The 14,880-nt window shown below is 43.9% G+C and overlaps 1 protein-coding gene across 4 annotated transcripts in view; it reads left to right on the forward strand.

Moving 5' to 3' along the window:
• The window catches only part of NFATC2 (nuclear factor of activated T cells 2), a 176,327-nt gene that overhangs the window by 49,929 nt on the left and 111,518 nt on the right, over positions 1-14,880 (forward strand). For all 4 annotated transcript variants that reach the window (XM_029611704.1, XM_029611703.1, XM_029611701.1 and 1 more), the window contains exon 6: positions 12,676-12,816. In XM_029611704.1, coding sequence (XP_029467564.1) covers positions 12,676-12,816 — 141 coding nt within the window. The remainder of the gene's footprint in view (positions 1-12,675; positions 12,817-14,880) is intronic.

A 14,880-nucleotide genomic window follows, 5' to 3' on the forward strand; every position in this document is an offset into this window, starting at 1 on the left:
GGCACCATTAATTTTTTGTTCCATGAAATCAAAAGGAGGAAGCTTTTCTGCTTGACTTTGTCTTAACAGGAAGATTATTTCCATTTTTGAAATATTCAGAGATAAACAGTTATAGAGCAACTATTTATTTTTTTTTTTATCGCTGATAAGTATATTTCCAACTGCTTGTAGGTGATAGATACAGAATCTGTTACTGGGACAAAAAAATTGAATGTCGTCCATGTATATCCGAAAATTAAACCCCAAACTGCCTAACAGCTTACTAGATACCTGTTAAAAAGCACTGCGGAAAGTGCTGATCCCTTTGAAGTGTTTGTTCTTCGATAAATGAGTTGAACCATTTGAGAACGACCTCTGAAAGACCAAATTCCTCGAACTGCTTTGAAAGGATTTTTTGATCGATAGTGTCGAAGGTGGCTGAGATGTCCTGTCCCTATTGGGGGGGGAGTAAGGAAATTTTCAAAACCGATTCAAACTATTTCATAAAATTGGCAACACAATACATAAAAGAAGTGTGCATGGAAAAACGTTGGTTTCATGTTTCGTTTCATTTATTTTTACTTCGTTCCTATGGTTCAGCACGCACAAAATGTTTTTACCGTGCATTAAATGCTATGGTGAATGCTAAAAGGCCGAAATGGAAATGTGCGGGTTTTCATGTCATTTTTGATTGGAAATGAAAGAAAACTTTTGTTGATATTGCTCTGTCATTTTTAAAAAGTACGTCACTAATACATAGATATCCAAGTAAATAAGCTGCCAGAAATTCTAACGCCTACGATGGTAACATTCAGACGGGGTACGCGTGTGCCCTGGGTCACAGGGATTATTTTATAAATTGCGTGCACATACTTGCACATGTTGTAAAACAGCTTGGGTGCATATACAAGTGTGCCGAATTTTAGGCTTGTGTGTGCTCAGCCACATAAATCGGGTTTCGGACGCGTAAGTCAGGGAATTAAAAAAAATGGCATGCATCCACCACACCATGACCAGTTTCACCAGTTCAGTACCAGTTCACCCAATGTAGAGCTAAGTCCTCATGACACTCCCTGGTTTAATAGCCTGGTCACCCCCCCCCCCCAGTTAACTCAAATTCCAGGGTATGCCTGGAATTGGTTTAATTTAAACTTGCACTTCATCAGTAGCAGATGTAAATTTATGTGGCGCTGGACTTGGCGCACACCTGGGCGTGTAAGTATTTACATGCAAATCTCTTGGCCCCACCCAGACCACGCCCCCTTTTGAATTCACGGGAGATGCACGTGCAGCTTTTAAAATATGGCAGGGGGCGCGAAAGCCCTCCAGGCATGCGCATCTCCTGATCTTTGGTTTGTACCGGGATTTTAAAAATTCACCTTTTAAGTGTCTTATCCTAAAACTATTCTCAGTCTCCTGACCAAGGAGTCCCAAATTAGAGCAATATTATGGCATCTAATCAGAATATGTGATCATTCTTGAGATTACAACCACTATGGACTGCTAGATTACAGTGTTGCGAAATGTAGTTTATAACAGGACGTTAAATTAAAAGAATTTTGTTGGTACTCCAACCTGAAAATAAATCTTGCTTCTGAACTACTGTATATTCTCCTGGCAAGCCAAACAGATGGAACCGCTTGGGATGGTGTCTTTATAAACACCTGTCCACTGGGGTCTGGATTGATGCTGACCACTGAACGGCATCAGCTTGTAATATTATTTTCTGCTGCAAGGGATATTTGTCAGGGTATAGACCACTTATTCTGTAGACATGTGAAGTTTATGAAAGAGGACTCGTAACAAAAACATATCCCCATGTCCGATAATTCAACAGCTCATTCTCTTCAAGCCACTTTCAATGGAAATCTCTTCCTGGAGGCGTCATTGATTTTCCTTTTTGACCCAGCAGTTTCCTCCCTGTTCCTTTGGACTCTCAGCTCAGTCGGAACCAGGACTGGGACCTGTAAAAGCTTTCATTTACACTATTTTATAACTCATTTATAAGCTTTCATTTACACTATTTTATAACTCATTTATAAGCTTTCATTTACACTATTTTATAACTCCCTCCCATCTTACTTGAGTCCCGTCCACTCATCATTACATCAAAGATCCTCTTCTGGAGGTCACGTACCTGGAGGCTCCTTCGGGAACCCTGCAATAATAAGCCCTAAATCCAGCCGTTCGGTGTCCTCATTGCATGATGACTATGACCCCCCCCCGCCCCCCTCCATCACCCTTCCCTGCAGGACCGTGGACCCTGCCTCCACAGCACCCCCCCCAACCCTGGCTGACCCGGGAAGCTCATTCTTTATTTTTAAATGTCGACTTCATCCAGGACTGAAGTCTTATTTGTCTCAGCATCTGCTGGGTTTCTGTTCATTGATTCTGTCACTCTCTCATCTCTCGCTTAACCTGGAAACTAAGGGTCACTCTCTTGAACCCTTTCTCTTCATTCACACAACTCTTGTCCGTGCCACCACTTGGTGTATCTCAACAACTGCTCTACCTTGACGTTTGGCTCCTATCCGCTCCTCCTTCAAGCTGCTTTTCTTTCACTCTTAGACGACTGCTGCATCTTTCTTGCAGGTCTCTTTGTCCATGTCGGCTTCACCAGAGCTCCACTATTAGGTTTCTCTTCCAGCTGCCAGGGTATTCACATCTCTTCACTTCACCAGCTCCCACCCAGGAGCCATGCACTATTCAGACTTATGGTTTTGCTTTACAAAGCATTATTTATTTATTTATTTATTTATTTATAAATAAGTTTTTTATATACCACACACTTGGGCAATTACATGTCCGTCTAGGCGGTTTATTAGTGGTTTCTCTCCCCCCCCCCCCCCCCAATCGCTCAACCTTTATTCAGTCTTACGCAGTTCCAGGTACTCTCTGATCCAAGTCTTGTTTCCAAGCATCCCTTGTTCTAAGGAGGTCTCCTCTCAGTCCAGGGCTTTCTGCCATCTTATTGCTTGAATGTATTACCTCTTGATATTCAAATCACTTCCAGGCTTTTCAAAAACAAAATTACTGGCCATAGCTTAATAGCTTAATGGGGAAGAGTCAATATGGTTTTAGGAAAGGGAAGTCTTGCCTTACAAATCTATTAGGTTTTCTTGAAAGTCAAAATAAACAGGTTAGATAAAGGTGAGCCAGTTGATATAGTGTATTTGGATTTTCAGAAGGCATTTGACAAAGTCCCTCATGAGAGACTCCTCAGGAAATTGCAAAGTCACAGGACAGGAGGCCGTGGCCTCTTGTGGACTGGTAACTGGAAACAGAGGCTAGGACTAAATGGTCAGTTTTGCAAATGGAGAAAGGTCATTGATGGATCAGCACTGGGACCTGTGATATTTAACACATTCATAAATGACCTGGGAAAGGGAAGAACGAGTGGATTTGCAGGTGACACAAAATTATTCAAAATGGTTTAAAACAGCAGTGGATTGCGAGGAACTGCAGAAGACAGGGCAACTGAACGGCAGATGACATTTAATGTGGAAAATGCAAAGTGATGCACAGAGGGAAAAATAATCCCAACTCTAGGTGCACGATGCTGGGTTCAGTGTTGGAAAAGGATCTTGGAGTCCTTGTGGACAAACCCTTGAAATCCTAGAAAAGGTGCAGAGAAGGGCAACCAGAATGATAAAAGGGACGGAACGGCTCCCCTATGATGAGAGGCTACGGAGGCAGGGGGCTCTTCAGCTTGTGAAAGAGATGGCCGAGATGTTTATAAAATCATGAGTGACGTGGAACGGGTAAATAAAGGATGCTTATTTACCCTTCCAAATCATACTAAAACAAAGGGGGGACGCTCCATGAAACTAACAGCCAGCGGATTCAAAACAAATCGAAGTAAGTATTTTTTTTCACTCCATGCACAATCCAGCTGTGGAATCTGTTGCCAGAGGATGTGGTGAAGGAACTAGCATAGCGGGATGTAAAAGGGGTTTGACCAAGCTGCTGGAGGAAAAGTCCATAAACCATAGAGGAAGGGCAAGAGAGGAGGACCCTAAGGAAAACACAAGGCAAAACTGCCTTGCTTATTATATATTTATAGTTACCGTTCCATGTAAAGGCCTTGCCTATTAGCTCTAAGTTAATTGTAAACCGATAACGATGTGCAAACGGTTGTCGGTATATAAAATAAAAATCCCAAATAAATAAAATAAATAAATAAATTTAGGTTTATGAAGTATCTATGAACATTTTTATCTTTTATTTTGTTTTCAAATTCAGTTTAGTAATGAGGAAAAAAACTCAGAGAAGTAGGTAGACAGTTACAACTTGTCACTCACAAAACCTCCGATCATGGTTTCAGAAACCTGTTTTTATTACAGTGAAAAAATAGAGAAACATCTCTCAATGATAATGTGAAACAATAAAAATCTCTTATAATCTCATAATGCTGAGAAGCATTTCAGCCTCTTGCCATTTATCATTTAATAGAACAGATCACTCTCCTTAAAAACGAAAGAACACTTATCTTAAATATCTAACTTTCCAAGGTTGACTTGCTAACTATTGGTGTTTTGCAGCACCGTGAAGTTCAGATTAAACGACGCCTATTCGCTGTCATGGAGTTGATATTTAACAATGTGATAATGTTCATATTTCGCTAATGCTGCTTCAAGACGTATACATTTGTTTAATTCCAGTACACAGGCATAGCGTTTCTATAAGCTTTATTAATGACACATCTACTCCGTTCTTGCTGGTTGCACCATTTTGAAGCTATGCTGCAGAATATCCCCGAATAAATCACTTATCTGACTAACTTTAGACTTGTTGTTGAGCAGGTCTAACTTATCTGGTTAACAAAGCTGGATAAGTCTGAATACCGCTGCTTACCTAGCTATGTTAACTAGAGAAGTGGGATCCTCCCCGAAATGCAGCCCTGGATTTGTCAATAGGCAAATCCAGGGCTGCATCATGCCTATCAGGCTGCATCATGCCTATCAGGCCCATCATGCCTATGCCTAGGGCAGCAAACATTTAGGAGCAGCAAGTTGGCCAAGATTTGCTGCCTTCCAGCTCTGCTGAATCTTACTGAGCAGAGGACAACCTTTTGCTTCCTTATAACTGGCCCCTACAGGAGGTGGAAGGGTGAAAGCACCAAAAGTGCCTGGCGGCAGCAAAATCCTAAATCCATCCCTGCTGAAATGCCCATTTCTCACCCACCACTTAGCCATATAATAAATTAATAAATTAATTAATTTATGTATTTATTTAACGATTCTTGTATACCGTCGTTCATAATATACATCACAACGGTTTACATGTTACAAAATCATACTAAAATATCTAAAAGGTACAATAAAATATGATAGAAAATAAAATTGTTAATCAATTATTAATAAAAGAACATAAAACAAAAGTAAAAATACTGTTTCCTAAACCAATTAGTCCTTTTTTTCAAGATAATCAATATAAGCCTGTTCAAAAAGCCATGTTTTTAGAGCTTTTTTAAAAGCTTTAAACTCTGACTCTAAACGCAATGCTACAGGCATAGTGTTCCAAATGCATGGACCAGAGATAAGTACTTACCTGGCTATGTGCCAACCGCTAAATGGAGCTGCCGCCACGCAGCCCAATAAGTCGCTACTTCTCCGGCTAAGTTGCACTGAATATCAGCCTCCAAGAAGTTATCCATGCACCTCATCGCATAATGATAATGATGCAGTAGCATCTTGTGGGAAAGGCCCGAGTGAAACAAAAAGCTGGATGTTGCCTGTCTATATCCTCATGGGAGGATATAAACTTCCCTAGGGGATATAAATAAATGTTAATTAATACCGCAGACAATACAGAACCTTGGGGGATGCCCATGGTAATGGACTTGGGACAGGAAATGCCATCACCTGATTTCTTTGCTGGTATCGATTGGTTAAAAACAATGAAAAGCGGTCGAGCACTGTTCCTTCCCACTTCACATACACACAACGGGTCAAATGTGGCAGATGCATCTTGTAGGACTAAAGCCACCCAACGACCCTTGTCCAGTTGCAACTAAGAGTCGGCAGCTGAGAAGAATGAAGTCTTAGCACTCTGGCCCTTTCTGAAACTGCTCTGGGAATCATCTAAGACCCTCTGCTCATCTGTAAAATCCTGCAGTTGAATCCTAACACATTTCTCAGCTATTTTAGCCATGGAATGCGAGCTGGATATGGTTTGCAGGATAAGGCAGCTCAAGAACCGGCTTCTTTAAGGCTGGGGCAGTCGGTTGCTATCTTCAGGGATCCAGACACAATCCCTCAGATGGTGAGGCATAAATGCGACTGCCAAAATGTCTGAAAAGGTGACATAACATTTGGACTTGAGAAACATAGTCTTTGAATTTTTACTTGCAAATTGAAAACATATTAAAAAAAACATGGATATTAATGGGACCCAGTTTGTGAGGGTAATTAGTGATAACAGTGGTGGCAATGCCAAACTAAAAGAATAAGACTCGCAAATAAAGCCAAATAATTATTGGAGACCAGAAAGTGACCCAAACAAAGTAATCTACACTTCTCCCAACTAAACTAATAAAACAGAGTATTGCAACTTTCAGATATTTGCATGTACTTGGGACCTGAGAAAGAGTTTGTAAACAGAAAGCAATGCTCTGCTAGATTATCTTTGCAAGCAAATACTGAATAAGACTTACTGACGGTTTGGTCAACACTGCATCTTGTAAATGAGATGGGCGAGGGGGACTGGATAATGTCTGAGCCCAGAACTTGCTTCATGAGAAGGTGATGGTGACGACTCTACCATTGCTTTGTCTTGTCTGATTTCTGGTACCATGGTGGCAGCGTGTCTCTGGACAGTCACGGGTGATGACTTCCCTGTCAATCATAGGTCACGTTGTATGCACTCTGGACAAAGTCACCGTAACTTTCCACTTAGAAGTTGATGTGGCTTCGCAAATTAAAAAAAAAAAAGGTAAAACAGGAGAATAATGGGAGAGTGGCCTTGCAGTGCCTGCATGCACTTGCAGAGGCTGTAGCCTCACATAGACATTGTTGATAACTGCTGTTTTGCTGGTGTCGGCACTCTTCTGCACCACAGAGTCACTTCAGCAGCTAGCCTGAGTGGCTGCCTTCTTAGCCTGTATGTGGAACCGGGCCTGAAACCATGCCCCACGCAAAACACAGTACAGCAAAGCTGACGCCACATGCAGGGCCGGTGCTTCCATTGGGCAAACTAGGCGGTTACCTAGAGTGCCAAGATTTTGGGGGCGGCAAAATCCCGCCAGTATGAGATCCAGAGGGGTGTGCTGGACCAGAGCCAACGTTGCCAAAGGCGGGAGTACAGTCCTGGGTAGGAGAGAATGCTGGGCTGGAGCTGCGCTAATCGATAGATTGGGGTGGGTGAATAACCAAAGGTTCGCCTAGGGTGCCAGATAGGCTAGCACTGGCCCTGGCCACATGATGATTAAAGCATGGAAATGATGTAAAAATGTCATTTATCCCTGCTATGAGGATACTTCAGGAGTTTAGTGCTATTGAATGAAAAAAGCTGTGTTTAGAAAAAAAAAATATATATATATCTTAAAGCAGCCAAAAGTCTCAATTTTTATAAATTGATTAGGTGTGCCGCCACCACCACCATCCCAAATAACCTACAAATGTGAGAGTTAGCTAGCTGGCTCATGAGCACAGGTGGTGATGAAGAGGAGTCTCTAGATCCCTGGCCCTTTGGTTTGACCCAATGTATGGTTCTGCCAACTGGAACTGATAATATACAGATGGGGAAAATACTTGCATCTCAGCTATGAGATCATGGTATTATAAAATGACCATTGTACAGTTCTCAAATAATTATAGGAGCCCTGCTACCCAAAGCTTCTCTTCTAGCACCAATCGCATATCTGGTTCCAGAGTGGTAGTGGCAAAAGTGAATCCAGATTGCTTCCCAGGTGGCCAGCATGTTTGTGCTGAGAGCTCTCAGAAACTTAATCCCTTGGCAGCATGAGTCCAACTAGCACGGACTACTTGGGCATCATTCTGGCTGCATTACAGGGTCGACACTCGTTCACTGGATCTCATGTCTTGTACAGAATAATAGGGGACTCCTACAGTGTGCTTTTATATTTTCTCTTATGAAAATCCTCGTCTATGCAAACTTTTTTTTTTTTTTTAAAGTTCCACCGTACAAAACAGATCCCCTTTTAATGTCCCTTCTGCCCAACTCCTGGAAGAAAGTGGACTGTAAGTAAGTGAGGACTTCAGTTTAGCTGCTCTGCTGTCCTGCCCAGTTCCCGCTCCCTGTAGCTTGTAGCTGCGACCTGCAGAACTTTGTACGGCGTAGCTCTGCAGAAACTCCGTCGCAGTTACAGCTCCCAGATGTGGTTCTCTCAGCTTCCCCTTCCCACACACACACACACACACACCAGTAGAGTGGGGGCCTTGCTGGACTTCTGAGTAAGCTTTTCCTGAAATGGGTTAGAGAGCGTGCTTGAGGAAGGCATCGTTAATTTTCTCTGCATGGAAATCCTGCAGATTGTACAGATAGAGACCTTTTTCAATTGAGTGATTTTTTTTTTTTTTTTTAAAGAAAAGTGACATGCCACGCTGTTGTTTTTTCAAAAAATTGTTCAACCTTGCCAACTTTCATAGCATTTTGCGAAATGAAGCACCTTAATATATATATATATTAGCATAGCATATTTACTGTCCATTCCTAGGAAGGCTGACTTCTGCATGGTACCAAACAATCCCCTCTCTTTATGCACAGCCAATTTAAAAAAAAGGAGAGAGAATTTCTGCACAGCTTCCAGTGTCTGGCCGCATTGGAAAGTGAGTTTGTCACACCTCAGGCCGCAGCAGATGTGGGGAGTTTGCTCACATCAGAAAAGCCACCGTTTTTATGAATTGGCAGCGTATGCACTCTTCCGAGCGGGGGAGGCCTTGGACGGAGCGATCTCTTGGAAAGGTTTCTTCTCCCTAGAGAAAGGGGTTCTCCACTGGCGGGGTCAGCACGGGGAGCATTACACTCCAGCTGTCCACATGATCCCTGATTTTATAGCCTTGGGCTTGAAAAGTCACATTCTCCAGTTGCTTCAGCCCCCTTCCATTTCACTGCAAGGTAATTAAGCTGCAAGGGAGAACTTTAACGGAGATCTTCGGTAAACCGACCACGTTCTGATGTAAGCAGAGAATGAGGGGGCTCGCTTGTCTGAGTGGCGAGGAGGCTGAAAAGTAAGTCCAAAAGGAGGCAGTAGAGAAAAGAAGTTGGCATTCGGCTTAGTAACGCTGCTATAAATCCGTTGGCTTGCAGGTGTAAACCAGTGTGACAAGTAAAAGCATTGAGATGTCACTCGAGGGCTGGCCCTGTGGCTCCGTGGCAGCGCCGTGTGTACTGCCATGTGGAGAGGTCTGGGGATACAATGACCAGTGGTGGAGGCAGTGTTCACAGCCCCCTGGGGAGGGAGTCCCAGCCCATTGCACCACGGTGACACCTAGTGCCCGGATTTAGCACCGTGATTACAGGGTTCTGGGAGGAATCCCAGCACGCAGCCTCCGGTGGAGGATTGTCACTGCAATGACCTGAATAAAGTGAGCTTGGAGACTATAAAATAAGGGAAGAGTCCTTAGTTGTGAATGAAGGTCACAGCTCCGAGTCAGACTGAGCCGGAAGGCCCAAAGGAGAATGAGGAAACTGCCAGGTTAAAATAATAATAATAAAAAAAAGTCACTGAAAAAAGCCCGGAGCCCCATCGGATCATGTCTCCTGCTGCTTGGTTTGCTTCAGTTCCCTTTTGTAAGAACCTTACTCCCTGGGCTGATGTGCTGCCAATTTCTTTTCAAGCTGCTCTCTTGCCGAGATCCACATGTCGCCACGCTTTTTTGCTTTCATAAAGTCATTGAATGTGGGGTTTTCCAGCACCTCCTCCAGCTTCTCAGTGGTTAGTTGCAATGTGCATGGAAAAAAAATTTGTTTTTCTTTTTTTTTTTTTCACTCAGTTTTGGATTTAGTGCATGCAGAATCATTTTAGCATGTACTAAAATAACAAAAATGAAACACAATTGGGGTGGGGGTGTTGTTTTGGATTGGAAACGACACATAACAAACGAGATTGGTGCTTCCCTGTTTTAGAATGATGGCACATCTCTTAGCAGTGATAAGCAGTTCACACAGCAGCCTTCTTACAGAGGTTGTAGTACCATTCCACTTTTATCTAGCTAGTTCTTCCCTTTTTTGCACCTCCGGCTCGCTCACAGTCAGCCTCTCCTGAAGGCTTTGACACCATGGCCCTTCATTGGTGCCCATCTGGAATTTTACAGAGCCTCCTTCCCTAGACCCCACAGGGGAGATCTTCACGCCAGAATCCAGTCCACGCACAAGTGAATTGGGTTGGGCATGCTTTATGGATTGCCAGTATGATATTTGTGATGATATAGCCCTAGCAATTGGGAGTTATTTTTAACATCTGGTATGTTGGCAGCTTTCTAGTGTTTTAAGATCATGCACCCCGCCTTGAACTGGGGGACCGGTGCGGGTTAAACTTTTCTTTTCTTTTTTTTTAAATAATGAAACGGGGACCACCAAGTCTGGCCACTCTGTATTCCAACTGTGCGCCGAGTTTCTTCTGAACATTTGCTTCCCTAGCAGCCCGAGGCACAGAAGCCAGGCTCGTTGGGAGCCACTGCGCTAGCTCCTCCCTCCTTAACTTTTCATCGAGAACGACTCCGGCTGCGGGGGAAGAGCTGCAGATAAACAGGAGGACCTAGGAATGACAAATATAAAGTATTCAAAAACCAACTCTAGAAGAGGGGGGGGGGAGAGCTGCACCCAGCAAAGCAGAAGGAGCAGCTCTGATTTAGAAACAATGGAGAGGAGGTAAAGTGCTCCCTGACCCCAGGGTGTAGGCCGCGCGCGCTCCTGCACGTCACCCCAGCAGGGCGCCAATGAAAACAGAGCGCCCGGAGCAGAAACACCGACAATGAGCTGCTTGTGCCGAGCCTGCGAGCTGCTGCTCTGGCAGGCAAGGGGGAGAGCTTTAGTGTTGCTTCTTTTTTTTTTGCTATTTCTTCTTTCCTTTTTTTTTCTTTGGCCTGGCACTTTTCTCCTGTTCCTTTGGGTTTCCTGCTCAATCAGTACCAGCCCCTGTAGGGCTAGGGTGCCTTAAAGCTTTATTTGCAACTACCGAAGGGGTCGTCTCCCCCCCCCCCCCCTTTCTATATCTCCTCCCAATCCAGAGATTTCCGTGACAGCCCTCAAGCTTCAGGAAACCCTGCAGACGGCTCCCAAGTCCTGCCGCTGGTTGCACGGTGACCGACTGGGCCTTTCGGTGCTGCCTCCGATGTAAAAAAATCGAACCTTCCAGTCTTCCACAGGGTGGACCATCGGGAAGTGCACGGGCCGAGGAGTGTGGCTGCACTGACCAGCACAATGAGCCTTTTCTAAGAATGTTTGCTTTGGCTTTCTAACCCGCTGCCAGACCTGATGAATATTTCTCAGCCTTTCCATTGTGCAGCCGAGAAGGGAATGCACTTTGCAAGCATGGACACAAGAATGCATTCATGGAAAATGCATGTTTACCGCTGATAGGTGTATTCCAGTCCTGGTAAAATTCTGCTTTAAGGGACCTATAGGCTAAAGATTTTCACCCATTTTGTGTCTAAGGGGGAAAATGCTTAGTAAGGAGGGTCCTAGGTTTGTTCTGCAGAAAGAAAAGTAGTATAGTTATTAGTTATCAGACCACTTGCTCATGGGCAGATCTACGGAGTTACCTCTCAATTTTCGAAAGGGTTGTAGCATTATTGGTGTAAAGCATATGTAAACTGGCTAGATGCCCAGGTTTCCCCCTGCATTAACAGGTAGAAAGAACTGTTAGGGAGAGGAAAGCTGGACTTGATAAGCCACTGGTATTCATTCAGCCTAGCAGAAGTATGTACAGGATAGTCATTCAGGAGGCTCAGCCAGTTTTGCTAAAATAAGGCCAGCATCCAAAGAACCTGTAAGCTGGTAGTGTGCTTTTCATCCACTAGGAGACTCTCCTGACTCCATGCACTCCCTTCACAAGCTGAAGACGTACCTTCCTCTGACCTTATTTTCTCTCTCCCCCCTCGGTCAGTTCTCTTTTGCAGTGGTGGTAATCAGGATGCGGGTGAGCACTTTACAGGCTCTGCAGTGGCTCCACCCCCTACTGCCATGAGAGAGTGGGTGGAGCCACTGCAGGGCTTGTGCGTACACACCAGGCTCGCAGGCGCCCACGCTCGCTCGCATCCTGATTGGCGCCGCTGCTAGGGAGAGTTCAGGTAAGTGAGGTGTGGAGAAATTCAAGGTCAAGCCTATACGTAAAAGTATGATGCCTGAATCCTTTGAACTGTAGTAAAGAATGCAAAATTTTAGTAGTAGTACCCGTAACTTACTACCCGTAGTTACTACCCGTAACTAATCAAGCTTGATATTTCACTTGGTTGCAGCTCCATCACTGCTCTCTACATTAATGGTGGGGGTGGAAGGGAAATAGAACCAAAGAGCTAAGAGAAACATATAAGTGTGAGAAAAAAATGTGAAGCTTGCTGGGCAGACTGGATGGGCCGTTTGGTCTTCTTCTGCCGTCATTTCTATGTTTCTATGTTTCTATGTTTAATGTTTTATGTCATTAAATGATGATATCTTTCAGCTTGGCGGTGACAACTTGTTGCATTGCACTAGCTGGGGAGTTCACTTGTTATACATTTCTTCTATCCTTAGCCCAGAGATCTGCCCATGAACTGCCCATGGTGGAGAGGTTAGACATTGACAGCTGTCTTGTTTATGGTGGACAACAGATGATTTTAACTGGCCAGAATTTTACAGCCGAGTCCAAGGTTGTGTTTACAGAGAAGACCTCAGGTAAGCGATGCATTTTATATGTCTTCTCATGGTTTTGGGGATCAGATGCAGTCAGTTCCACTTGAGCACGTTTTCAGTGTTTGTACATTTTGGCTCGATGCTGAGATTGCTCTCTGCCAACACTTCCTAAACCTGCTGTAGCCCGCTAAGGTCCATGGCTGGCACTGCAAGTTGCAGTCACTCTGCAGAGTTACCCCAGAGATGTTTGGCTCATCTGTGGGATTGCCAGAGGCTTAAAGCAGACAGCACCTCCTACAGCAGTCTACTTAATAACTGGTTTGTAAGATGCAGGTGGCATCACATATCTGTTCATGTGCAAAAGTTAACTGGTTCCCCTATGTAACATCATTTCAAAGATGAGTTGTGCAAAAAAAACCAAAACCCCAAAAAAACAAGTTTCCATCAAAAGTTAAACATGCAGAGCTAACTTTATCACAAAAAATATCCAGATGAAAAATGAAGGGATAAAACGAAAACTTGGGGCAGAGCGTTATAAATGCAGTTCAGATTTCATGGTGCTTTGTCTTTGAATTTGCTGTAAATTTCGGTTCTTCCTACACAATTCAAGGGGAGAGGTCCTGCCTTCTGGACATGTGCTGATCAGAGAGGCACAGAAGAATGCTTGAATTAGCACAAATTGGAAACGTATGAGCATTAACCCTGCCATTAAGGTTTTATTCCCCTCACAGAAGTGTTCATTCCCAGATGCACTTCACCAAAACAGGCAGTGAGAAACTATTAAGTAGAGACTTTGTTTTAAAAAAAAAAAAACAAACGATGAAGCTCTTTATTCGATCGTGGTGCACTTCTAGCAGCCATATTGCTTCTGGAGAAAATGGAAGTTTTAATAGGTTGTCGTACCCTTTTGAAAAGGCCTAAAATGTGTCTGCTTAGATTTAGTCCAGGCAATTGCGCAACCAGAGTTGTCTGTGTGAATTTAGCTGGCTAGGGCTGAAAATCCACGTTGACCAGCTAAATCCTCTAGAGCTGCCCCCTTTTCTGACCTGCACCCTGTGCAGTTGGGAAGATATATTTAGCCGGTCAGTGGAGGAAACATTTTTAAAAGCAAAGATTAAGGCTCACTCCCGAAGCTAGCTGATTTAAACTTTGTGAAAACTGACCCATAGGAGCCCACTTAGAATGCAGAAAATTAAGCTAAGTGCCATTCATTTACGCTGAGCTTGCACCTTTTCATTGGCAGCTCAAGGAGAATGACATTCAGGTTCTGTAGATGTTTTTTTCTGTTCCCAGAGGGTAATGGAGAGTGATGTAACTTGCCCAAATTGACAAGAATGGGTTAGCTGGATTTCAACCCTGGCTTTCCCAGTTCTTAGTCCAATGCTCGAACCCTGAGACTTAAGTCTCCCAGCTTGAGTGTAACATCTGCCTTCCTCACTCCCTCCTCTTTCCCCCATCACACATCCTGAATGCAGCAACACCTCCCCAAATTTCTAATTCTCCATCTCGGAACAAACCGTCTCCCCTGGAAAACAATCGCCCTCTTACAACAGTGGAATGGAGTTAACCAGGAGAGTCGTATCCATTCCGGGTTTTGCCCCAGGGAGAGATGGCTCTGCTCTCCTCCATGAATGCCACAGGGCAAAATCCAGATTGGATCTCCCTCTCGGTGTTGACCTGGGCAAGGCGGCAACTCAAGAACCTCCTTCTCTACACCTTTAACGATTTTCATTTCACAAAGGAACAAAATAGATCAAACTTGCCATTGACATGGAGCATGTTCTTCTGAAACGGTCTAAGAATGTAAGAACATAAGACTTGCCATCCTGGGTCAGACCAAAGGTCCATCAAGCATGGTATCCTGTTTCCAACAGTGGCCAATCCAAGTCACAGGCACCTGGCAGGATCCCAAGGGTTAGATAGATTCCAAGCTGCTTATCCCAGGGATAAGCACAGGATTTCTACAGCTCTACCTTAATAATGGTTGTGGTCATTTGTTCCATAAGAACATAAGACTATTGGCATTTTTCTCTAGAAGACATTGGTCTATTTGGCAGTTTTCAATAGAAGACATGAAGGCACAATGCAATGGCATAAAGGTAACTG

Source organism: Rhinatrema bivittatum, chromosome 8 (genome assembly GCF_901001135.1).
Source record: "Rhinatrema bivittatum chromosome 8, aRhiBiv1.1, whole genome shotgun sequence".
NCBI lineage: Eukaryota > Metazoa > Chordata > Amphibia > Gymnophiona > Rhinatrematidae > Rhinatrema > Rhinatrema bivittatum.